The following is a 27,712-nucleotide window of genomic DNA, read 5'->3' as shown; positions in this document are numbered from 1 at the left end:
CAACTATCAGCTGTTTCAAAACATAGCTTCAGCTGGTCAAACCTTGTTCAGAATGGAGCTGGTCTGAACTAGTCAACCAGCTACTAGCTATTTCAAAACATAGGTTGAGCTGTTTTTTTCAGCAGGGAGGGCAATTTCACAGGGACCAGCGTGGAAGCACACAGCTCAGAGTAACGCACTCTATTTTATAGACAGGGGAGACTGATGCTTCAGTGTCAAACAACGTCTTCCTCAGAGTCATAAACCGTTGGTTGACGTCAAAACGTCAGTCTCGCTTGTCCATTAGTGTGCCTGACTGTGAGCCCAGTGTGCTCCAACGTCTCTCATTTTGGGCTTGTAAGGAGTTGGGGTGAGGAGTCTCTTATAGTCTGTTTGCCCTGGTTGTTGAGCACCTATTTGATCTTCTTTTATTTAGCAGGCTTAGGCTATTTCCCTTTTCGCAAGGGGAACCTGTATATTGACCATAAGAGAAATGTACCAGAGTGCCCAACACCCCAACAAAAGCTGTCTGTTCCAGTTCTGCCTGGTTCAGTGGTGTTCTAGCCTTGAGTAAGGCTAATTACCCTGAATTGATTTTTAAAAAAAATCAAGCTGTGTCAGCTGTTTGAGAGAAGGTGTAAAGAAGGTTTCCAAATTGTGACTGACCAATGTGACTTTGATGACCAAGAGAGAAGCCCACAGTTAGTGTATAATCAACTGCCCCCCTACGCCCTACAACCACTGCTACTGAGGTTTTCTTGGACATAATGTAAGGAAGATGTGGCCGGTTGCAGTACATCCGAGGGAGGAAGGAGTAAGTTATGTTTTTTTCCCACATACAGGGAGCAGAATCACTTTATAGGTGAGAAACATGAACTTGAGTGCGTAGAGTAGAATTGCACCTCTTACATAGTAAACATTACAGTGTCTTTGGAGAAGAGATGAGGGCCTGCTTCTACAGTGCTTCCTGCTACACCTATTTGAAACTGCAGTGAATGCCCCCCCCCCCCCCCCACCCTCCCAAGAAAGCTGCAATGCTCAGCACCAGTCAGCTGAGCAACCGCTAGCGTGTTGTCATGACAACAGGAGGGATTTGCTGCAGACCTGTGTTCAGTGTACTGGCTGTCAGTGAGAGGCTTGACTCAGACAACCCTCGTCTTCTTCACTACAGCACCCACTAAAAAACTACATTTCCCATAGTCCTCTGGGGGAAACTGCCACTGCCTTCAAGGTTTTTCCACTCGTATAGCTTCAAGTCCAGGACGAACCTCACTGTAGTCATTTTTCTCCAGAACCTGTACATGAAACCCATCTCAAAAAGCCATTGAAGTGGTATGTTGTAGCAATACCAGTGGCACTTAACAGCAGAATCCACTCAATGTTCAGTCTGTTACATCTAAAAGTCAGGGAAACACTACTTTGTGACCCTGTTCCCCTCTAGGAAATTGGCTTGGCATTTCAGTCCACAAGCTTAAATGTGAACAATACAAAAAGAAAAAGAACAAATTCTAGCTCAACCCTTCCATATTTTCCTTATCAATTTTTTTCATGTTCCCAATTATTAATTAAGTGCTGGGGCTGGATACTATCTAGTTTTTCGGTAAACAAAGCACTCGGTGCACTTTAGTGGGAGAAGAATTTTCAGCAGTGTTGGGCTGAATGGCCTGTTTCTGTTTCATGCATGGCTTGCCGGTGAATGAGGTGTGCATTAGGGTTGGAGTGAAAACCTACAGGACGGTGGATCTCCAGGAGTAGGGTTGGGCAGCCCTGCTCTATTCTCATCACCACTGAACTGATATGCATACTGAGCCCAACAAGGCATGTGTTCTGATACACCTCTGGGGGCCATACTGAGTCATAGGACAGATCACTTCTAGTTCACTGAAATAGAAATATTTTGGAAGTGGAATTGTGTAGAGCTGTTGCAAAGGAGCCATTGAAGATATCTTTTTAAATCCCCTTCAAAATCCTGTTTAAAATGTTTTTAAGTCCACTGGCAGTTTGTAAATCCTGGTGCCTCCTTAGATTTCACTTCATAGTCCTTCGAGATTTTACCTTTCTTTGACACCTGAAATATGAATTTATTCTCAATACATTTGAAGTGCCTATTCAGGGCTACTGCCAGCCTGGTAGCCTTGTATTTTAAAGGTGTACCCTGTTTTTTCATAACTGCCGAGGGTGGGCCTAGCTGGAGACATTGTGGCAAAGTCCAGAACAGAGGCCCTGTAATGTGCGATGCTTTCTCAGTCTTAACCGCAGCAGGTGGGCACCAATTTAATTCAAGTCGCGAGGAAATGCGTGCGTATTGCAATTGGAGTCGCCTGCTGAATTTATGAAGGCCCGATATCCGAGCCAGAAAAAGTGTCGCTTACAATAGACCTCTCAATCTACAGTATATAACAGGGCTTCCACATCAATGGGTCTGTTTTTATGGGGTTACTGAGGTTGTATTCTGTTATAGTCATCAGTGTTTTCAACATCGCCCCCTGCTGCTGACATAGGCTTTTCTCCCTGTTATACTACATGACTTTAATTCTGTTCCGAGAGCACTGGTTAGCCTTTTTAATGCTTTCCGGCTGGATATCCACATGTCACGCTCATGGACCAACATGCGGCCCCAACTCCAAGTTCATAAACCAAAGTGTCAAACATCAGCCGGTTAAACATTGAAGAAGCATTTTTTTGAAGTGCCCTTTATGGACACTACCTGTTCCTTCTGCAAATTTTGTCACACATTTTTTTATTTTATAACTTTCGTTTTTTTTTTTTACACCTGGTTAAGTTTTTGTCTTTGGTGATTACATCTTCAAGGGACATTACATTTTTTCTTCATTTTTTTCTGGAATTTTGTTTTTGGGGGAAGTTTTTTGTCATATTCTGGAATATTTTTGCAATGTTGAGGATTACCCATGGACCTTCCAGAGCGGCCAAACTGAGTAAGATCAGCCTGTGACTGAGCCCTTTACTTCCTTTTTTGCTGAGTTTGGGAATCTGAATGTGGAATAAATGCCAACCTTCTGGATTCTTCCATGTGAGACTCCGGGAGATGTGGAAAATAAATGTCATGCACAGTTAAACGTCTGAGTGAAATTGTTTTGAAAGGTGTTTGTTGCTATTAGGGATGTGTATTCATTTCCAAATTGCCTTGGTTTGAATTTATACCACACTGGCTGAGTGATATGTATATATAGTTTTTTTATCATGTCTGACCATCAGCACAAAAGAAACTGCTGTGCTGTGCTGTGAAGATTTCCCAGGCAGGATGTTCAGACAAAATTGGGAGTTTATGACTGAAAAATAAAAAGTTCCATAGGATCCCTGTCAGCAATGTTGGAGGATACATAGTCCCAAGTGCTTTGAGTTAGGTGTCCCCTACACTTCAATGAGAAAAAAATGAATGTTTTTAATCTTCAGTGAACGTGTTGGCCCTAGGGCCACAAGCAGAGCGACTAGTTCAGATCAGGTGAGGGGAATCAAATGCTTCCTTTGGTTATTTTTGACCTCATCTAAACTTAATTGTCTGATCTATGAGCAACTAGTAAGGCTGCCATGTATTACTGGTAAACCTCTTCATACCAGTAGATATTGATTTGCAATGATGTTGGACTGGAAGCTAGAAGGCTCCAGTGGAAACATTCCTGACCACGTTTCCTTCCTGTGATTAAACTTGGTCAAGAGTAATACAGTTCAATCAACCACGGGGGAGATCCATTGGATCCCCTCGAAGGGGGCAGACCCATTAATTTGGGGTCTAATGCTTTCCATGCCTTTTTCAATAGACAAGGTTTACTCTTTGGGTACAGTTTTATTGCTTGGGGATCCAATCGTGTTGGAATTGTTTGGCAAAACACCTCTCTAGTCTGAGATGGCTGTCCTTTCATCCAAGTGCCTGATAATCTAATTTGGTGATAGTGTGGCTTGTGTCTGAAACAATATGATGCCCTGTGACTCTTAAGGAAAGACAGACATAGTTCTGCCTGTTCTTCCCTGCCTGGAGAGCAGAAAATACCCTCCATTGGGTTATTCAGTAATTCCACATACCACCAGGCTGATGGGAAAAAGTGTAAATCCTCAGAAAGGCACAGGTATTTGGGACATTAAGAATAATTTTATTGATTATGTTAACCATCATTCTATGGGACAACTGGAAGTTGAATTGTAGGTTGTGTCATGTAATGGATGAGGAACTGGGCTTGTAACCTAAAGGCTGTGGGATAGATTCCCAGGTAGAACATTGATGTTGTAGTACTCTTGAGCAAGGAACCTCAGTATATCCAGAGTTCTAATGCTCTGGTATCAATGAAGACCTTGAATCTGCAGGAATATGATTGGATCCAAAATGGTTGTCAAATTTATGGTGATGATATGGATATTGCTGGCAAGATTTCTGTAGTAGACTAGCTATTTGTGAGGGCACCACACAGCTCTAGTCTTGTCTTTCTGCTGCTTGGTTCTGGAGAAGAAGACAATGTGGGTTTCACAGATTTGTCTTGAAACCCCAAGGTCAGCTGTTGAATCATAGTCTCTCTAGGATGGATCTCTTGTGACAGCTTTGCCACCTAGTACATGTGTTGTGTTATGTTGCACTTAGGTATTTAGCTGTTGTTGAGGAGGGCCTGCAGCACTCATTTCTACCTCTCATTTCTGGAGCAAATCCTCTCTAAGTTGAGAGTCACTCCACGTTATTTTTGTGAGCACTCTGACATTATAAGCCAAGTCTCCCTGCTTTCTGGCCTTGCACCTTGTGGAAAGTGTTTTCAGACTATTTATGTTGAAACACCATTGGCTGTGGCAATTAGAACCAATTTTCAACCAATGAGCTTGACAGCTTACAATGTTCTGGTACAGAGTGTCGGTGTGTCAACTGTATATTTTTCAACCCAAATTTAAGGGCTATAAACACAGGCAGTGGGTGAGTCAACATGTCAGTGAGCCTTTTTCAATGATAGGAAAGGATTTACAATAGTCTTGTAACAATGTTTTAACAGACAAAATTTTAGCTATTGTACCTTTAATATGACATAACCTAGTTTCTTGAATTTTGGCTTGTGGGGGTGTTTCACTCGTTCACTTTGTTGAAGGGTGTTTCACTCGTTAAACCTGTCAGGCATGTATTTCCCTGTTTTCTTCATAGTTCAAACGCGCCTAAGTGTTTTCATTGCTTGATTGCAATTGGCCCTCAGTCAGCATTGAACAGTCACCCTTTCCATGCTCTCAGCAGTGTTCTTTGGCTCGAGCTAAGTTGTTTTACTTTGTTCCTTGGTAACCTGTACAAGCCTGGAGCGCTGAATTAGGAAGTGGTGATTTTTATCACGGTATGCAATGCATGTTCGACTTAACTGCTAGAGATTCAGCAGCAGCAGTTGAGAGAGCCGTCATTTAGTGGAATCGTAGAGGTCTTTGTTTGGGATTTCTTGTCTGTCCATAGTTCTCTCAGCTGCCAATGGCCATAAACTCTGGGAATATCCAACTCTGCCTTTATTCTTCTCCATTGCCAGGTGGACAATGATGGTAGAACTCTGTTGACTATGTCTGCTAGTTGCTGCATATTCTCACGTAGTGCTTGTTCTCTTCAAACATTATTTTGTTCTTTACTGGCCTTGAGGATTTCAGGCTAAGCAGCTGATTGGGTAGCTAAGGGACAGCACCCTAGCAATGTGTCCCCATATCTATATCATCAGCTCAGTGTGTTCTTAAGCAGGGGTGTCAAACTCCAGTCCTGGATGGCCACAGTGTCTGCAGTAATTTGTGACTTCCAATCCGTGACCAATTAAGGCCTTGAGGACAAGGTGTATGGACGCTTTAATTAAAATGAAATCACTGAAACACACAAAAACCAGCTCAGATACTGCAGCTCCCCAGGACTGGAGTTTGACAACCATGTCATAGAGGCAGTTAGCGTTCTACGTGCCAAAATCATTAACTGACCCAAATGTGCAGGACAGGACATACTGCAGGTTTTCCAAGTTTGCTTGAAGGATACGTCCAGCAAATCTGGATTCTGTGGTGATTTTCCCTGTCTGGCTTGAAAGAACATTTAAGGTTGTGTGGAAACAACAAAAGTTCTCTTTATCTGCTTGAAGTATTTTGGTATTTGCCACTGAAGTCCAATGGAATGCCATTGGAATGGTAATGAAATGAAATTGTTGGAATGGCCTTGGAATGTTCTGTTTTGTTTTTTAAAGTTTCAAGTTCAAAAGAATCAGAATTGTTGAATTGTTGATGGTCAATCCATTCATTTAATCAAAAATGTACAATATTAAACAAGTCATTCTTTAAACGGTGTGCAACATGCCTGGAACATTTCTGCAAGCCAAGAAAAATGGGAATCTTGCCAGAATCTTCCCGAATGTTCTGGAAACATTTTGTGTGGGGGGGAATTAAACTTGTGCAGTAATTAAACATCCATACTAACAGTGCCATGTAAAAAAAAGAAGTACAGTAAATACTAGCTACTGGGTGTTAAATGTATTACTGTGTTTCACCAAAAAGAATACAGCCGTTTACATTTGTGATTTGTTTACAATTTCATAACTTTTTACAGACTTTTATCACTGTTTTATAGTGTGGTATATTTGCGTAAATAACCATTGGAATATGTGTCTACAACCCTGACGCTTGAGAATAGTGGATGCTGCTGGTTATTTTGTTTCATGATTTGAAGCCATTGAACCATCAGCTGTTCTTGTATTAATAAAATATTAATACCACCATTATTGATTCTTTCAACATATATTACATAGTTTGAAGGGAAATGAATAAAAAACATTTTTTTTGCAGGATTTATTTAACTGATAAGACAAAACTCATGAATTGTGCTGATACTGGACAGGTCAAAGTAGCAAAAAGAGTGAATTTGAACTGCCATTCCCCCTGACTAAAGCAGTGACATATTCACCCAGAACTCTGTAGCTGTAAATGAGTGGGTAGTCATGTGGGCTGTTGTTGCTGTGCATGATCTGAAGCTTGCTAGTCTCTGTGGTGTGTGTTTGGGGATGGGGAGCTGTGCAATCTGTACACCGTGTTCCGTGTTGTGTGTTAATGACACCTAACCTGTATCCCTGAAGAGCTTACATTGATCTTTCTCTTACACACACACACACACACACGGATGTATACGCACACACGCGGAGACACACACACAGAAGTGCAAGCTTGCGCACATACATACATATGCACGCATGCATGCACACACACACACAAGCACACACACAGACTCACATACACACACATGCACACATAAACACACACACTCACATACACATACATGCACATACATGCGCAGACATACACACACACACACACACACACACACACACATGCGCACACATATACACAAAGAGGTCTGTTCTGTATATCGGAAGTTTTCTCCCTGAAACGTTTTTATCTTTATTCTTTCTCTTCCTTCCTCATCTTTCCGCACTGACAGCGCACCTTGGGATTGGATTCATGGGTATGGACAAAAGTTTTGATTCATAAAAAATTATTTGTCTTTTTGCTGTTATATCCTTTTTTCCATCTGCTCCTGTGTGAGAGATCTGATATGAACAACTAAATTAACAACTAAATTTGAAAATATTAATTGACATACATCATTGAAATTTGTCATTGACTACTGTAGCCACCAAACTCTTTCCTGCTTAAAATGTTGCAGGAAGCCCAGCGTCTTCTTGCAGCACCGTTTTCCATGTTGTTTACTGTATTCCATTCAGAGCGTGTTCAGACTCGGGTAGTGTTAATACCATAGTCAGGATGATTTCTTTGGACTGAGGGATTACACTGGGACAGGTTTCAATACTAAAGTGAGCTTGGATTGAGCTCAATCACATAGCCTTCACAAAGGAACTGCTGTGATTTCAGTTGACTGAGATTGTTCAAACTAATATAGCTCTATTTCCCTGGGCTGAAATGGATAATATTGGGATTTTAAGCACAGTATGATTTGCCTGCAAGAATAGAAATTCTGTAAGTGCTTTTAAAAATCCATTTTCTATGACTAGTGTGTTCCATTATCAAATGCCATTAACAATTTCACCAGTTTAATCACTCTAAAATATCTCTCACAATGTCAATCAATATGGCAATCACGTTCTTTCAAAACATTATACCACTTTCACAAGAGCAAATTCTACTGTGGCTGCAAATAGCTGGGTTATGAAATGATGGGATTTAAAACAATCATGTATGCACACACACACATAGCCTGTTATATTATTGTTCTGAAATGTTTTATTACATGAACTATACATGTTGTTTCCTACTTATGTTGTCAGTTTTGGACAGATAGGGCATTCATACAGGCTAGGTCAGCGCTACTCAACTCCACGTCCTGCACTCTGCAGTGTCTGCAGACATTTGCTTAAACCGGGCGCTACACCACTTGATTTCACTAATTATTTTAAATCTGAACCAAGCAGGTGAAATAATGAGTGAAATCAGGTGGTGTAGCACACGGTAGGAGCACATACCTGCAGACACTGTGGCCTGCAGGACATGGAGCTGAGTAGCGTGGGGCTGGGGTATATTTATGACACAGGTGAATGACACAGTTGAGGTCTGTGTGACATTAGTACAGGTGTGGGGCTGTGTGCCAGTCTGCGCTGGAAGTGTTTATTGAGGAACGAGTGCTGGTGCGCTACACAGCCCTGTCTGGTTAAGCGATGGGGTTCATTCAGGATTCTGCCAGATCACTCACGTTTAAGCAGATGAATGTTGCTAGAGGGAGAGATTCCCTCCTTCTCGTCTCTCTCCCGCCCCCTGCTGGTTCTCTCGTGTAACACGCATGCTGTGCCAGCCTTGCAGGTGGACCTCTGATCTCCCCGACAACACCCCCCCCCCCCCACCTCCTCCACATCTTCTTCTTTTGCTTTGCTATCTTTACTTTTTATTTATTGTTGATGTGGCTCATCTGCATCCACAAGATGGCTACAACTTTGACTGTGGTTGAAAACTAAAATATTCAGCTCTTATTGAATGTGTATATAATTTTGTGTGTATTTGAAACAAATGTTTTTTGTTTTTATTGAACAAGATATGCTATATAACAGTGATTATTGCGATTTCATGATGATCTATTTTTTATTTTGATAGATCACTTTTTTTTAGTTGTTCCTAACATTTTGATTACACAGACCTCACCCACCTTGGCATTTCCTTCACTCCCTACCTTTAGAATGATCATTACGTTTGTCATCATGTGAAACAAACAATTTAGCTACAAAGCAGACCAACCGAAGTCCGAAATGCCTGCGAGATGGCAGGCAGGAAAGCCAGGGCCATTACACTCAAGCCTCTGCTTTTTGTCCCAGGCACAAATCCACCCCCCCCTCCAAACTTAATTGGTGCAGTTAATCAGCCGTCATACGTTTGTAAAAAACATTACAGTGTTTAGGTACACCTGCAGACCTTCACTGCAAGTCTCATTCTCATTGCCAATCTGGGAAAAGAGTGGGCTAATTAAGAACAGGCTACAAACCCCTTTCGGGGCGGGCTGTGACCCCCCCCCCCCCCCCCCGGTTAGACAGAGTGAGGGTCGTAGGTCAGTCAGCGTACTCTGGGGTTCTGTCCGGGTTCGAGGCTAATGCCTCTGCTTTCTCATTAGCGCTGCGTAATCCTGGGACTTCGACACCTTTGTACAGCGGAGATATGGCTCCTTCTTCACAAACGGAGGCCGAATATCCCTTTTACCACTGGGCTTTAGTAACAGCTATTCCTGCTGCTCGCAAGCAAGCCCAATATCTCTTTCACCAGTGGGGTTTATAATAACCAAAAGCAATACAGTGGAAAAACTAATTAAAGCGTTGTGTGCTACCCGGGATTTGCCCTGTCGGCTTCTAGAGGGAGCACCGATTCTCAAGCTTTTTTTTTTTTTTTTTTACTAAAATGTCTTCCCCCGTTTGGCACAGAGGTGCACTCCCAAGTCCCTGACCTTTTCCAAATTACAGATCGGGTAACGATTAGTGGGATAGCTTTAGCGTGAAGTTGACGGCCTCTTTAAACTTTAATAGCCAGGCGGTGGGATGGACTCTCAGAAATATAGGCATGAAAAGTGACTAAAATGTGTAGAGTCTCAGTCTCAGGTTTGAGATTGGGGGATGGGGTTGGGGATAGAGTCTTGGGTTCGAGGTTGGGGGTGGAGATGGGGAATAGAGTCTCAGTCTCAGGTCGGAGTTTGGGGGATGGGGTTGGGGATAGGGTCTCAGGTCTCGGGTTGGAGCTTGAGGGATGGTGTTGAGGGATAGAGTCTCAGGTCTCGGGTTCCAGGTTGGGGGATTGAGTCTCAGGTTGGAGTTTGGGGGATGGGGTTGGGGATAGGGTCTCAGGTCTCGGGTTGGAGGTTGAGGGATGGTGTTGAGGGATAGAGTCTCAGGTCTCGGTTTCCAGGTTGGGGGATTGAGTCTCAGGTTCGAGGTTGGGGGATGGGGTTGGGGGTAGAGTCTCAGGTTGGAGTTTGGGGGATGGGGTTGGGGGTAGAGTCTCAGTCTCAGGTTGGAGTTTGGGGGATGGGGTTGGGGGTAGAGTCTCAGGTTTGAAGTTGGAGTTTGGGGGATGGGGTTGGGGGTAGAGTCTCAGGTTGGAGTTTGGGGGATGGGGTTGGGGGTAGAGTCTCAGGTTTGAGGTTGGAGTTTGGGGGAAGAGTCTCAGGTTGGAGTTTGGGGGATGGGGTTGGGGGTAGAGTCTCAGGTTCGAGGTTGGAGTTTGGGGGATGGGGTTGGGGGTAGAGTCTCAGGTTGGAGTTTGGGGGATGGGGGTAGAGTCTCAGTCTCAGGTTGGAGTTTGGGGGATGGGGTTGAGGGATAGAGTCTCAGTCTCAGGTTGGAGGTTGGGGGATGGGGTTGGGGCTAGAGGCTGAGTCTCAGGTCGGAGACACTAAGTCGATGTGTTCTGTGTGCTGCCGCTGACAGAGGCAGAGGAGCTGTATCAGAAGAGGGTCCTGACGGTGACGGGCATCTGCGTGGCCCTGCTGGTGGTGGGCATCGTGTGCGTGGTGGCCTACTGCAAAACCAAGTGAGTGCCTCTGACCCGCCTGCTGTCTGGTCTGGTCTGGGGAGCGGACATTACAGAACGGGTCTAAATAAATACTGCTGGTACTACAACATCAGAGGTGCGTTCAAGACAGCAAACGTTCACAGCAAACTATGTTTGCAGCAAACAGTTACTGTTGAAGGATTTTAAATGAGCATTCCATTAAATGAATATAAATGGATGCGACTTAGATTTAACAATGCCAGCTAGCTGATTTGTTGCTTATCTGTGATTCATTTTTTAAGGTTAGAACAAATATTACATTGATTAAAGTGTATAATAACAGCCAAATAATTGTCAACTTTTGTTCTCTCCGCATCTTCCCCGTCGGCAGCCATTTCTGTTGGTGGCGCACAACATTTTCAAATAAAACGTTTGCTAACATACGTGGCGAACAGAAAAAATCTTGAACGCACCTCAACTGTGACAACTGTGTTTGTGCTGTGGTGGGGGAGCTACTGAATCTGGAGCTGACACGCCTGTAGGTGGTAGTCTTCTCTCAGGACCAAACTATACTACCTATACTACCTTCACATTATTTACTGGGGGGACAGGGGGACATGTCCCCTTCACTGTAACATTAAAAAGTCTCCCAACCCCACTAACGGGACCCCTGTCTCCCCACCACATTTTCTTGCCCCCTCCCATGGGTAGAGCTAGAAGTGAGGAAAGGCGGCAAGGATAGGAAACAAGGAGCTTAACATTTGAGATTGAAAAGGCCCCATAGAAGGAAAACTACCCCCCACAGGCCCTCCCATCAAGAAAACTCAACACGGGTCCCCAAAACTGCTTTTGTTGTTGCTCAGTTTATCAATTATAGCAGTAGATCACTCGGTCAAGTCTTCTTAACTGATTTGTTATGATTGAATTTACTTCAGATTTTAAGCTCAGGATGTCTAGACACCCCTCTCGTTATGAAATCCCGGCTTTATTTAACATTCAGTTTAACAGGAAAATGTGACCGGGTAATGTGGCTGTTAGCATCAAGCATTAGGTCAAATGATTTTGTGTTAATATTTAATCTAAGGCAGGGCGTTGCCTTTGTGCATTTGAGTGGGATGCATAGTCTGAAGTATGAGCAGATATTCAGGGATATGACTGGATGAGATGTTAAGTACAGGCTGTATAAGACTGGGGATAATGTGCCTCTGTTAGGGTTGTGTTTATTTAGGAAGCTTAGGAGGATGTGGCTCTTAGACCTGGCTCTGCCCTGGCTTGCCTGTCATTATGTAAACACTTAGGTTGGGATTTACACGAACAGGAGAGGACATTTTGTGACTGTCAGTCAGACAAAACCCAGTTCGTCCTTCACACGCATGTGAAGCTTTGCCACGCACACACATACACATGCACATGTACACACACATGCACACGTACACACACATTCACACATACACACACACATACACACGAACACACACACCACACTAACATGTACACACACACTCGCATGTACACACACAAACACACACACCACACTAACACATACACACACACATACACACTCACATGTACACACACAAACACACACACCACACTAACACATATACACACACACATGCACACGTACACACACACGCACACACACACATATGCACACATACACATGCACACGTACACACACACTTGCATGTACACACACACAAACACACCACACTAACACATACACACACACATACACACAAACACACATACCGCACTAACACATATACACACACATGCACACGTACACACACACATACACACGTACATAGACACATGAAAACACACAAAATGCACACAAACAATGCCTCTACATTTCTCACAAATTGAAAGCATTTAACCATGCACATTGAAGCCATGACAAAGCAGTGTAATCACTGTTCCCTGATCAAGCTCTTCCCTAGTCATCCCAGAACTAATATGATATCATAATTTCACATTGCATATTACTTATGGAGATATAGAAACCAGGGGTCTATAAGAGGTAATCATCTATCAGGCTGGGAGATTTACCCTCTCCACACCTGCACCTCCCTATATCTGTAAAGTGTATTTATAATGTATTGAGGCCAGTGCAAGGCAGGTGAATGACTTGTTTCAGAGAGTTAAGCTGACATTTGGAGATTGGATCTTAAAGGCCTTATGTCTGGTGTATTTGTTAGGCTATTAGGGTGGATTTACACTGCTGTTGTCATTGGGTGTTACTATGAAGTGTTATTTTGGGATGTTAGCGCTGGGTGTTACTGCAAGGTGGCACTGTGGGGATGTTGTTGGGTGTCACTGTTGGGTGATAATGGTAGGGTAACAGGTTTTTACTTGGATGTTCCTGTCCTGCAGGGTTACGTTGGTTTGTTATTGTGGGGATGTTAATACATGTTACTGTAGGATGTTCATACAGGCATTTACTTGGATGGTCCTGTCCTGCAGTGTTACTTTGGAGTGTTACTCTGGGATGCTAATACAGGTTTTATCTCTTTAGGAAGCAGAGGAAAAAAATGCACAGTCACCTGCGACAGAACATGTGTGCTGACCATCCCACTCGAACCCTGGCGAACGGACCCAACCATCCTGGACCAGGCCCGGAAGAGATCCCTATGGTAGATGTGAGTTTGTATTTGGCTTGACTGCTTAACTGATTAGTTGACGGGCTAAATCAGTGGTCCTCACTCCTGGTCCTGGAGAGCGCAGAGTGTGCTGGCTTTAGTTGTTACTTGGTGCTTAATTGATCAATTAAAGCAGTTAATTACACAGATCTTCTGGTTTCTTGGGTCTGAATTAGTTGCTGATATTAAGGCGAAAGCAAAAACCAGCACACCCTGCGGCTCTCCAGGAGCAGGAGTGAGGACCATTTGACACAGTTATGTCACCTCACCTGGTTACCTAGTTGGGGTTTGGTTACTTATTGAAAATATATCCTTCAGTCCAGTACCATAGTTGGAGACCCCCTGATCTTGAGCATCTGTCCCAGTTTGCACTCAATGTTGTTTACAAAAATAGGATGTTCAAACCAGGACCTCAATTAGTCAATGGCTGTAATCCAAATGTTCGGGAAATCTGTCTCTACTTGTTTTCTAGCATGTTCTCTGGTCCTCTGCTTGCAGGAGGTCAATAACCTTTTTGAGCCACATGTCAAGCAATCACACCACCCCATCATTTAGGTTGATGGAGCAAATTACTACGAAGCACAGACAGTGATTGACAGCTATGTTCACAGGCAACATTTGCATGTTAAATTTAGCCTGATTATTTAAGACTGCAGACATTGTGCACATTTTCGAAATGTGGTACATAGAGGTTGTTAAATAAATTAAATTTATGCTGTTTCAAAAACGTATACCCACATATAAAGTAGAATTCATACAATAAAAAAAAAGATTATTTTGTAGTATAATGCAAGAATTGAACTTTTATACCAATCATATTTATCAACAAGAATTTTGTTTCCAACAACGCTTGGCAAGTAATCTCGTTGATGGCCTGGCTTGAAAAACTTTGATGAATGTTGAAGTTTAATTAATGTAGTAAATACACAGTGCAGAAAGGGCAAAGTTTGCTTATTAAAGTACTTAAACTGACAGAGCTTGTAGGATTAGGCCACAGTGCACGTTTGCTTGGAATGCAGCCGGTATTCCGGACGGCATCAGGATAAGTGCCGTTCTGGAAGCACGCCACGCTCATTTTCGGAGATCTGGGATGAGGGGAGGGGCTAAAAAAGGGATTTTCAGGCAAAGGTGGTATTAATGGCTTTACCTTGGACTGAGATATAAGTACAAAATGGAGGCAAATCACGGACAATCGTTTTGGCTGCCCGTTCTCTGAACTCTCTAAATTGCTCCTTTTGTGGGGCGTGGTATTTCTATACCGCACATTAGCGGAGGAGCTAAGACCGCTTTCGATGACAGCCTCGTAAAAGTGGATCCCTGCCTTCTGTGTTTGGATGAAACGTGCTTCGCTGCCAGTGAAACGCAGCCTTTGATTGTTGATGATTGCAACACTGTTCACATTTCTCCTAAAAGCATAAGAAACTGTGGTCTTGAGACAGTTCAAGCACACACTATCCCATTTGTTTGGAGAAATATTTTTGGTGTCTGGGAGGCACACTGCCCTATGTAGAAATCAAACCATGCACTGCAAAAACGGTGATTTGGTCTTGTACTGAGACTTCAGAAAAGGTTCCCCTTTCAAGTGGAAAATATTGCTTTAATTTACTTTTTGCTTGAAAAGTTAAATTTGCGTGCACCATTGGCAAATATTGAAAACATTGGCAAGAAACTCTTAAGTCTAACTATAAGAAAAAAAATTCTTGATGTTGACTTATTTCACTTGATGTTTGACTCATTTCAAGATTTATCAATGGGGCAAGACATTTCACTTGTCAAGCAAACAGTACTAGCTAATATTTCTAAAATTATATAATGTAATAAGTCGATATATTTATTTTTATAAGACTATGCCACTTGTTAACACTTTTTTGCAGTGTGGGTACTGCTGCAATTGGCTTGAGAATAATTATGACCAGCTACGTTCCAAGCAACTGCGGGTTCTAGATCATGCGCTTACATCTTGTCGCACAGCAGTGAATGTAAGGGTTCAGTGTTCTGCTGGAATAATAACCAGCAGAAAAGTGGGCAGTTAGAATCAGGCCTAGATCGCCCACAACCCTCTGAGACCTTCATGCCCAAACGTCAGTCTGGGTTTTAGTCCTCCTCCACTGCTGGAGACAGGCAGCCGGAGTTCCCAGCCTGTCTAAACTCTCCCCCGTTACCCAGCTCTCTTCGTTGCAGTATATCTCGAAGAACGTCCCGGCCACGGAGCGCGTCATTCGGCACGCGGCAGAGACCTCCTTCCCCGGCAGCCGAGCCAACTCCAGGTCCCACCACTCGTCAACGCCTGCGCACTCGTCCAATCACAGGTAACCACGCCCTCCAGTCATTTCTACCGTGTGCAGCAGTTCATTACCATGGGCTCATTCCAGTCGCTTATTCTTCTCGGCTTATTTTCTTTTCCTTGCTCCTGACCTGGAAATCGATCGAGGTCCGCCAATTTAATCCCATTAAATGTTCCTTCTAGGAGCTAGAAGTAGAAGTTAGGGACCCACAATCTTTCCTTTGAGTAAGAAAACTTCAGCACATCCATTGCGTAAGTATTTTAGTTATATGTCAGGCTTTTCGAAAAGAAAAAAACTCCCGCAAAGGATGTGCTTGCGTTCCCTTGCTCAAAAGCAAGATTGGGAGTTCCTAACTTCTACTTCTAGCTCCTAGAAGAAACATTTAACGGGTTGGAACGTCCTTAAAGATGGCGGACATCGATCGATTTCCATGTCTAGGCAAAGAAAAAAGAGGCGAAAATAAGCGATTGGAATGAACCCAGGGAGCACAGCGATGGTCCCTCTCTCCACCTCTGTAATAGTGTGATCAGTTTGTTGTGTGGAATAGTCTTTTAACCATCATGGCACTGTGCCCCGATGGTTCCCCTCTAGTGGCCTGGGTGAAGTGCTGATTGCTTGCACACAGTACCCTATTCCTTTGCCTCAAATATTGGGAGGCCTCCAACTGTCAGCTGTCAAACATCAGCACGTGTTCACATTTCAAACTCTCCTTATAGGAAGGCTGTAGTAAGCTACAACATGTTTTTTTTTAATCTCCTTTGTGGATGCGCCACATTAATAAAGGCATTTTTAATATGTATACTGTACCAAAGAAGAGTGCCTTGATTCTTTTTTCATTATCTCCTTCTCAGCAATTTCAGGCGGAACTTAAAACTTGAACTGTCAAAGATAAAAATACTTCAATTACGAGTATGTACGCGTGCATCTATAAGCAATCCAAATTATTTCCTCTAAGCCCGAATGCACACTCCAGTGGATGTCAGATTTACAACCAGTCAATTCATTGGTTCATAAGAGGATGGAGAAATAAGAAACCTTCCCCATAATAATACTGCTCTTACCTTGGGTGGCTTTCTTATCACAGATGAAAAAAATCTTCCCTCCTACTGAAAACCTTTCCTGAGTGTTTATCGATGTGTGGTTTGTGCGCTATGCCTGTTTTGTTTCGGGTCAATGATCGACAGAGGATTCTAAAGTGGATGTGGTTTGGAGAGCTAAATCGCTCATACCGGTTCCTGATATGATCTGTACCTTTTTAACCACAGACGCTGTCTGGTGTCAATGCAGTTTGAAGAGTGACCCCTGGTGGCTGTGGGCAGAGTTTACAATTTGTTTTTTTATTGGGATTTTTTCAGGACCTAGCAGATAATAATTAAATAATAATAATTCAAATAATTATAATTATTACAATTAATATCTTCACACTTTGATTTAGGCACAAATTGCATAATAGTCTATAGTCATTAACAGTTGTTGTTTTTTTTATCACAAAATATACTCAGTCGTCCAAGTAGGAATACCTCTGGCACCTCGAAAAAAACACCTAAAATATGGCAGATTTCTGATGGGGAAACACTGGGGCAGACAGAACAGACACGTAATGGTGACTCTGTGCCTCAGAGCTGGAAAAACATAGCAAAACAAAGGCAATAAAAACGCATATGAAATTACTGCATTGGAGTGACTAACCAATGACGTGTGTGATAGGGTTGGGCCAATGTGTGGTATAGTGTACCAGGGATTATATAAAAATACTGACAATATTATTTCAATATTCCTATACAGACTGTGAGTCTGCCATTTTCAAGTGTGGGCCTTTATGCACAGTCCTGGAAACAGCTTATCAATATCACCTCACAGCGACATTTTCTAAAGCTTCACGAACATGACACGATGCACATTATGACACACGGCATAACATAACACTTTATTTGAAGGCTGCTACATAAGAGCTTTATAACTGCTTCATAAGCACTAAATGGCACATTCATAAGCATTAAATAAACATTCATAAGCACTTATGTCAATAGCTGCAAATAGGCATATGGTGTGTTATCTCAACATTGATGCAGCAAGCGACATCACCATGACATACCAAGTGAACAAGATTATAATGTTGACTATTGACATTAGCGCTTTTGAATGCTTGTGTAGTGCATATGAATGTGCTATATAGTGCTTATGAAGGAGTTATATAGCTCTTATGTAGGAGCCTTCAAATAAAGTATTACCCACAACCTATGTTCGCGATCAAACTGCAGAATATTACATGTGATCATATGGTCCATGGAAACCGCATTTTGGAGCGTAGTTGATGCAATCTCATAGGCCTTTCGTTAGGGCAGTCATAGTGCAATGCCACCCTGTGGCAAGACACGGTATTGTACGCCAAGGGTTAGCACAGCTCAGTCACTGCTCATTCATTTATTTATGAGTTAATATGATAATCAACTCTATGCCTTATTCCCAGGTGTGTTCATTCAGCACTAAGATTAAGAGATAGATGGAAAGCAATCCAGGAATAAAAATAAGAATAAAAAGATGAATGTACGGGTCTCAAGAGGATAGACGGGGCTGCTGGTGCTGCTGGGAGGTGCAATTTTTGGGTCACGTAGCGGCTGGTTTTGGGTGACATAACAGCTTGTTTTTGGTGATGTAGCAGCTTGTTTTTGGTGATGTAGCGGCTTGTTTTTGGTGATGTAGCGACTTGTTTTTGGTGATGTAGCGACTTGTTTTGGGCGACGTAGCGGCTCATATTTGGTGACGTAGCCGCTTGTTTTGGGTGACATAGCGGCTCGTATTTGGTGACGTAGCAGCTTGTTTCGGGTGACGTAGCAGCTCATTTTCGGTGACGTAGCGGCGCCTCTCTCCCGCGCAGACAGGAAGGCCGCACGTGGAGCCTGGACCGGACCGGGAGCGTGCTGTCGGAGGTGCGCTCGGGCCTGATGACCTCGTCGTCGGTGGGCACCAGTAAATGCAGCAGCCCCGCCTGCATGGAGGCCTGGGCCCGCCGCGCGGCCCACTGCGGACCCCCCCGCCACGGCCAGTACGCCGACTCCTTCGACTCCCTGTGGGACTCCCCCTGCAGCGAAAGGTGGGGCCCTGCCCCCTCCCCCGACCCTCTCCCTGCACTGCGGAACCGCAAACACGCCCATCTCAACCTGGACTTTACAGCCAGTTTCACAGACACAGGTTTTAAGTCTGGTCCTAGACTCATTTGCATTTTTAATGGAGATTCTCCATACAAACCTCAGTTTAGTCCAAGACTAAACTGCAGAAAATGCCGGTTTTAACAAGAGTTTTAGCCTTGGAATAAGAATGGAATGGAATGTAGAAAGTACTAGCTTATTTTTTAAGTTACTGTGAAATGACTTAAGTATTACAAGACTAAAATGTTTGATTAGACATTCTTTTTGCAAACCCCTATCTTAACAAGCATTTTTCGTCTTGTAATAAGATCAGATTTTCTCTCTCAAATAGAAAATATTTCAAGTTGAAAACTGTTTGCTTGACACATGAAATTTTCTCACCCCATTGGCAACCTCTCAACTCTTAAGCTTCAGCTCTTAAGTCTTAGTACAAGACTAAAACACTTGTTATCTCATTTTGTGCAGTGTGAAACCCTCTCTGTCACACCATCACACTGTAGCAGTCTGTACATCGAGGCCTACAAAACTCCCCTGTGATGCAATTCACTCTCCAATCAGGACCCTGTTTGAAAAATATTTGCAGTTCTCTGATGGTGGTAAAGCAACAGTAACTTGTATAACTTATATAAGTTATTTATCATTGAGCCTCCCACGGTGCCAGAAAAGAACACTTTGTAAAAATTAACGTTAAAATAAAAGACATTTAGAATCATGTAGAATTCTGACTCGGAGGAATAGGCACAAGAGAGCAGGTAAGTCTTAAGACGCTGATTTAAAAGAGCTGATTCTGCTACAACTTCACTTTTATGGGCACACAAGGTCATTACTTTTAGCTGGTGTGGAGCAATAACCCCGTGTCCCCATAAAAAGGAACTCGGGAACATAAAAAACTGTTCCTTCTTTCATTTATCAACACAGCCTTGTGGGTGAGTCACATGGGGTTCTGTATGATCTTTATTAGCTGTTGCGTTTTGATAGAGCACAAAGTGAGCTTGGAATTTGTGTAAAATACACAATTGAGGTTTCGCATGATTTAGCATTGCAAAAAATTGCATAGCTTAAAATGTACATGTAAACATTACCTTTTATGTACTGTATAATTCTGTTCTGATATTCATTTGCACTGGACATCAGTACTGGATGTTTATGAATCAAGTATGGTGAAGTGGCTTCAGCTTCCCTGCTTTGCCACTTCTGGGATTCAAGCAGACCTAACCCTTGTTAGGCACTTTGTAAAAGTTTGTACCTTTATTTCTGAGACTGTAATCATCAGGTTGGCTGGTCCGTTTGAACATTTATGGAAATGAAGAATCACAGTTTGTGTTGTTTTATTGGCACTTATCTGTGTAATATGATGCTATGATGAGTACAGGTGACTGACAGGTGGTGAAATGTTTTCTCCCGCGTAGGTACGTGTCGGCGCTGACCACGCCCGCTCGCCTCTCCCCGGTGGACCTCCTGTACTCCCTGCCCCCGCAGATGCCCACCTTCCAGATCACCTCCCCGAACGCCAGCCACGCCCTGTCCCTGCCCCCGGCCGCCCAGTCCTCCTACCGTCTGGAGGACGACCAGCCCCTGCTCCGGCGCTACCAGGTCCCGCTCCACGACTCCCAGCGACCGGACCCCTACCGCCAGACCCGCCGCACCTGCCTGAACGACAGCACGGGCAGCCTGCCCTCCAGCCCCTACCGGCCCGCCCGCGACGAGGACTACGAGACCACGCAGGAGTACCTCTCCTCGCGAGAGCAACCAAAGAGAGCCGCGTCCGGGGGCAGCCGGCGCTGGCGGAGGTCCCGGCTCAACGGGCCGCGCGGCTACTTCCTGTCGGACAGCGAGTCGGAGGAAGAGGAGCAGGGCGAGAGCACGCCCTTCCTCAGCATGCAGAACATGAGCGCGGAGCCGGCGGCCGCGTACCGGGCGGCGGACAGCCGGACTTCACACGCGTCGGGGCGACAGTGCGCGCGCGCGAACGCACAGAACCGGGCCGCACACACCCGGTCCAGACAGGACGGCGCGCCGCGCTAAAACACACACACACACACTGACTCAAACATATACTAAAGACCTGCACCTATAAGAAATATTTTTATTTTATATAACAAGACAGATATTCTAAACAAATGAAATATTTATTTTCCTTTTAGCAAAAGTTGTCTACTAGCTAACAGCAAAGACTTTTTTTATAGGTGAACTATTTATATGTGCATTTTGATTTACAGCATAAAAAAAAAGAAAAAAAGACGTGCCAATTTTTTCACAACTTAAAAAAAAAAAAATAGAATAATATTGTGGTGCCTTTTGCTGTATGCCGATGCCAGAGACCCTGCTGAGTGTTTTCTAGCCTTTCTTATACGGACTCCTCATTTTTATACACCTTTTACTTCTCCTTTTCTTCCTCTTTTTCTTTTTTCAGCGTGGTTCTGTGGGATTCCCCCTCTCCCCCCTTCACCCATATTGACCTTTGACCTTCTGCGCCCCTCATGCAATACTTCCGCATAAGCTCTATGTTTACATGGATATGCGTAACGTTTTTTTATTTATCAAAACAGGAAATTAACGAATGCAACGGTGGCCTGTTCTCCCACTGCTGTGTGTGTGGAGTGTGAGTTAGACCGACTGCTTTCGTTCGATCACCTGCTGTAGAGAGCATGGCATTTGAGGCGGACATTTTGAGGGCTGTGTAAAATGGCGGTTTGAGGGTTTGTGTGTAAAATGGTGGTGTGTGTTCTAGTGTCGCCAGGCAGAAAGTGTTCTGCTGCTCCAGCTGTGGTCTGAGGTCGAAAATCCAGGCTCAGAAAGTAAAATTCTTCCCCGGTATTTTGTTCCAATCACCTGATTTTCATAATTAGTCCAATTCTTCAGCCAGGAGGTAGAACTAATTACTGAAATCAGCTGGCTGAGCACATGGGTGGAAGAAACACGTGGCAGGACTTTTACTTTCTGACCGCTGGACTTGTTGTGGGATCTGGTGTGTGTTGGTAGTGAGTGTCTTCTCCTTAAATTCGGCCCCTAATCTGGGGTCAGCCGTGGTCTGTGGCATTCAGTGTGCTTCATCTGAACAAACACCAAACCCTCAAACCATAACCCCATACCCCTCATCCACATCCCACACCACGTTTACTGCATTCCACACCTAAAATCCTCAACCCTGCACCCCTCATCCCACACCCAGGATCCACTCACACCATAACCACTCAGATATAACCAACTCCCTCACTGTCTCAGGACGTCCACACACACACACCCTCACACTGAACCAACGCTGCTTCAACTCTGCACACCCATTGATCTGTCACACCACCTCAGCTCCTTATGGATCACCATATCACATCGATTCCTGCATCATATCGCCTATCACCTATTTCTCTGGGCTCTTCTCTCTCGCTTATTTTTCAGCTTCTCTCTCCTTTCCTTGCTCCTTTTCCTGCTCCTCGCTCCGCCCATAGGGAGAGGCAAGGAAAGGAAGTGAAGATGGGGAAATGGAGAAAATGTTAATTTGGTGAATGGAACCTCCTCGCTCCTTCAAACGTCAGTTCAAAGCTGTCAAAGTCAGTTACAGACGTGGCAGATACATGACAGATGCATCCACGGGTCGATTGTTTATACATCACGCTTCCCGGAAATAACACTTCTATAAAAGACGCGCTCATGTTTCCGTGCTCAAAGAAAAGCTGGGTGCCTCCTAACCTCTACTTCTAGAAATAATATTTTAACGGGTTGGAATGTCCTTAAAGATGGCGAACCTCGATCGACTTCCGGGTCGGGCTGAGGAAAAGGAGATAGGAGGTTAAAATTAGCGATTGGAAATAACCCACTGTCACATCACATCCATTCCTCTGCCACACTGCAACAAATAAGTAAATCTCAAGTCTTATAAATTGATATATATATTACTTTTTTGCTAAATAAGACAAAAATATTGCCAATATAGGCAAGACAGTTTGACTCATTCCATGATTTGCCAATGGGGTAAAAGGCAAAAGTAACTTTTCTAAAGACTAAAACTCTCAAGACGCTCATTTTTGGCAGTGGATTTCACATCGACCCCTCCATCATATTTCATCTCTTCCTGTGATTATGGAATCACATCCATCTCTCTGTCACATCTTTTCTTTGTCACTACACGTCCGTTTCCCTCCCTCTTTCGGCCCATGGCCGTCGTGCACATCTCTTCCTGCCGCAGAACAGGTCCACGCCTCTTCCATCGACACGCAGAATACCTGTGAAACTCCAGAGAGATCATAAAATGGCAAAATATGCAAAATTTGTATTTAGATCTGTTAGGTCTGTTAGGCGACATTGTTTTATATGAGGTGTGTTGATGATAGTCCATTAAGTGGAGACTCTTAGGAAATGTCTTCAGCGTGCTTGAGTTTGTGTGCAAACATCAGTTAACAAGATGACCTAAATCTTCCGTCACTGCAGAATATATCCGCTATTATTATTATTATTATTATTATTATTATTATTATTATTATTATTATCATTGACACCATCACAGGAAACAGCGTCTTGGTAAATACTTGGTACAGTACATTTATATTTACTGTAATTATGCCTTTTCTGCAAACGTACTTTACTTTCCTCTTGATTTTATCGATACCAAAAGCATTTTCTGACCTCTTCCCATAGGCCGACCGATGATCTTCACTGATTGGCTATCCTGTGTTTCACAGGCACAGATCAGCTGACAACAGACACATAACCATACAGCCATATTTCTATATCTATTGCTTATTTTGAGTGCAGATCACCCCTTTGCTTCTTTCTTTCACATTTTGGGAGTTTTTTTTACCCTCAATATTGATCAATGATGTCATCTCAAGATCCTTTTCTCTGTAGTTTGCAGTGAGGAGAGGATCAGAGCGCACATGTCCCTCACAAAGTTAGAGAAATGAAAACGATAGTTTCAGCTTGATTAAAAAAAAAACACAGGAGTAACAGTCTTTATATTTCACGCAACACAAGTAAAGAAACAACACTGATTATGGACCGCATACCGTAACAGTTTGAGTCAATTCAGTCAATGGTTTCTCCACAGTAAAAGCAGACCTGTCTAATGAATGAGTACCTGTTGAGTCATTGAAGACACCGTGGAAAAAGTATATATAATGTTTGACTCATTCCAAGATTTGCCAATGGGGTAAGAAAATGTCACTCGTCAAGGCAACAGTAACTTGTGTTACTGTGTGTTAAGTGGGAGATTATGTTCTTTCACTTAATAAATAGATTTATTTTGTATTATTTCTCCTTTTTCTTCTGGGTCTTATTCTGTATATTTGGATTATGCAAATGAAGACACTGCTTATTAACGAGTTTGTGAATCTAGCCCACACTCCCCTGACCCCCGACCCCTTAGAATCCTTTCGAGTTCTGCCAGACCACTTCGCTCGACTGTTTTCATTTCTCCTGCTTGAATCAGGGAGCGTCTCCCTTCTGCATGCCCCCGTGCTCCTCCAGGTAGATGGGTGCATGGTCAGAGCTGTGACTGAAAGGTTTTCCAGTGAAAGTCTATTTCATTTTTACATTCAGCAATAAATCCATTTTTTCCATATCCATACTTGGAATATGAAAGGTTTTTTTTTGTTTTTTGTTTTCGCGAGATTGTTATAGATGTAAAATAAAATGGGGAAAAAGTAAAGAAAATCAAACCACCTGTTCATATGAAAAAATAAATCTCTATTCATACCATTTTAAATATACTGTCGTCATCTGTATGGAGTGCCCTTCAGGAACAAGGGTGTGTCATACGTTCGCTCACTTTATTAGGAACACCTTTATTTAACATAGTTATGGTTCTGTTTTAGTTGTTAATCTCTGTCTGTAATGGTTTTTTTGTTTGTTTATGCCAGTAACAGTCGATGCCCTGGCCAGATTTCAGTGGGTCAGTAGTTATGCAGAGGTGGGTCAGTAGTTACGCAGAGGTGAAAAGTCTAGGAGTCAGAAAGTAAAAGTCCTGCCATTCTACCTATGAGCTCAGCCAGCTGATTTCACTGATGAGTTCTACCTCCTGGCTGAAGAACTGTGCTAATGAACAAATCCAGATGACCTGAACAAAATACCGGGGACGACTTTTACTTTCTGAAGCTGGATCTCTGTAATCAAATAACAGCACGTCTGTGCGTTAATTCATGTTGATGTTGGTTCGAGAAAGGTGAAATTCACAGGGTGCCCCCGGATAATAGGCTCGATAGCACTGGAAGACCCGTACATAGACCCCTATATAACAATGAAAAGGGTACGGCCCAGAATTCCAGACGGTCTTTGCTGATGGAAAGCTGAGACACTAAAGGGCAGCAGGGTGTGCTGCTTTCTGTTTTGACCCTAAAATCAGCATTCAGACTCAACAAACCAGATGAGGTGAGTTAACTGTAATTAACTGCTTTGATCATGAAGTGCTGAGGAACAACAAAAGCCACCGCACCCTGCGGCTCTCCAGGACCAGGGTTGCCGACCCCTGGTCTGAGGAACTCTGACCGTGTGTGTGTGTGTGTGTGTGTGTGTGTGTGTGTGTGTGTGTGTAAGTGTGTGTATGTGTGTGTGTGAGTGTTAGTGTGGTGTGTGTGTGTGTGTGTGTGTGTGAGTGTGTGTGTGTGTGTGTTTCCCTTCATGCACGTGTGTCCGTGTGTATTTGTGAGCATCCCCTGTATCTGGTGAAGCTTGCGCTGGGCTGGATCCGGTAACTGTGTGATTCAGGAAACAGGCCCCTCAGCCTGCTCTTCTTACATGTGAAGAGATGGTCGTTATGGCTGGAACAGGCCATCCATGGAAGAATGGGAGCCAAAGCCTTACAATGGACCCTGATCCCTGGGGTAAAATCCTGCTATAGCCAGCTTGAAATACCAGCTGCCAGCTGTTGTGAAACCTAGCTTGAGCTGTTTTTTACAGTAGGGTTGTTAGCACTTTGTTAGCTGGCCAACAAGCCTGTTCCATCAAACCAGTACCCCGCAACTGGTCCAGAATGCTGCTGTCCAGCTGGTCTAACCTGAATTCACACACGTCGTGCCACTTAACGCTTTTCCCTGGTTTCAATGATGGTCTCCCACCCCTACATACCAGGCTGCGAATGGTACTCTCTGTCATCAGACCAGGACTACTCCACACACTCCACCCAGGCCTATCTGCCCAGCTGGGTACCCCATCTCCCAGGACACCTGGCACCCACACTCACCAGTGTCTAATTTCCCAAATTCACCTTGAAAGTACAGTAAAGTTCTTTTGTTCTTTTGGGTATGTTTGTCCAAGCAAAAAAGGTACATAGTATAAATGACATATTGCTGGCTCAGGGTACAGACCCAGCGACAAGCATTTGTACCCTTTTAGGCACTTTTTGTACCTTTATTGTACCTTCCCCAGTCAATTATGCACTGGCTGTCTTCGTTTTTCTGCAAACCATTTCAGAAAAACCTTATGTTTGTATTCATTTAATTTAAATAAATAATACTTTTTACCCATTTATCTTGCCGGTCTTGAAAGCCTGTACCTTGACATTGGCACTTAAGCAACTTTGCATATCTATACTGGAGCTTGTATGGTGTTTGCTCACCATATGAAATGAAATTCTGCATGTTGCCTTGGCTAAAGCATCCGCAAACTAAATTATCAAGTATCTCTGGCCTGCCTCTCCAGCAGACATGACCGACATTCAGGAGAGCTTTACTGAGGGCTAAGATGGCATATGGCCTGGTCTTAAGCCTGGTCTATCTATAGGGCAGCAAGATAAGGAGATAAAACTCAGTACAGTTTTGAGACAGGAATAAGATAATATTGATTTCTAAGTTAAGGCATCAAAGTCTGTTAAAAATCATCACAAAACAATGAAGTTCACAGACGAGGTGTTAAAAATAACTTGAAAGGGAGTTGCATCGTTAGAATTGTCATTATTAATAAAGGCAGCTAGCTTTCTGGTCACAGCAGTGTAAATTTAACATCAAATATAAAGTTCCTGTCAGAATTAGTCAAAAGTACTTCAAAATATTCAAGCCAGTTTAAGACTGTGGCTGGGGCCTGTTCTTCCTGACAGCCTTCATCATTCCTGATTAATTTCTCTCCCTCCAAAAGCCCTGGGGGTCATTCCACAAAACAGGATTATTTCAATTAGCTGGATAACTGCCCCCAAATCTGGACTGAATTAAAAAGAGCTTTACTCTGTGCAGTTATCTGGCTAACTCAAATAATCCTGCTTTGTGGAACAACCCCCAGATTAGCATTGCCTTTTACGTGTTTTGGTGTTTAAGTTTTCTGATCGAGTGGTTTTCTAACCGCTGTGACAACCGCCATTATGCATTCACTCATCCCTGCAGCCAATAGCACATCTGTTTAACCCCTTGACAATTTTGGTATGCTTCTGTTTTCCAAATGCCTAAGACTGTGCTCTGGAACTCCCATCACTTTCCGTTACCAGTCGTGATCGTGACATCAGCATTAGAATGCTGATTCGGGTCACATATTTGTGATCTTGCAACTCTAAACTGCTGGATATTCGCTAGTCTTACATGCCAGTCTTGCATGTATGTCCCTTTTATATACACCTGGCAACAGCTGTGAAATTCAGAGTGGTGAGCCATCCATCCACATTACAGGATCTGAGTGAATGCAGGAGTAATCAATGTGGGCAACTATTCAGACAGAAGGGTTTAGATGGTCTTAAATGAGGTTGTACTACATGTCATAGCTTTGAATCATACTA

The 27,712-nt window shown here is 43.4% G+C and overlaps 1 protein-coding gene across 4 annotated transcripts in view; it reads left to right on the top strand.

Annotated features, from left to right (window-relative positions):
• The window catches only part of nrg2a (neuregulin 2a), a 108,345-nt gene extending 83,624 nt beyond the window's left edge, over positions 1–24,721 (top strand). For 2 of the 4 annotated variants that reach the window (XM_061249906.1, XM_061249904.1), the window contains exons 6-11: positions 7,409–7,432; positions 10,884–10,986; positions 13,466–13,589; positions 15,771–15,898; positions 18,753–18,968; positions 20,433–24,721. In XM_061249906.1, coding sequence (XP_061105890.1) covers positions 7,409–7,432; positions 10,884–10,986; positions 13,466–13,589; positions 15,771–15,898; positions 18,753–18,968; positions 20,433–21,048 — 1,211 coding nt within the window. In that variant the 3' untranslated portion in view covers positions 21,049–24,721. The remainder of the gene's footprint in view (positions 1–7,408; positions 7,433–10,883; positions 10,987–13,465; positions 13,590–15,770; positions 15,899–18,752; positions 18,969–20,432) is intronic. The other 2 variants (XM_061249907.1, XM_061249905.1) reach the window with 1 other exon arrangement.
• Positions 24,722–27,712: the final 2,991 nt, after the last annotated feature.

Source organism: Conger conger, chromosome 7 (genome assembly GCF_963514075.1).
Source record: "Conger conger chromosome 7, fConCon1.1, whole genome shotgun sequence".
NCBI classification, from domain to species: domain Eukaryota; kingdom Metazoa; phylum Chordata; class Actinopteri; order Anguilliformes; family Congridae; genus Conger; species Conger conger.
Note: the sequence above shows the minus strand (reverse complement) of the source record. Positions and strands in the feature narration are given on the sequence as shown.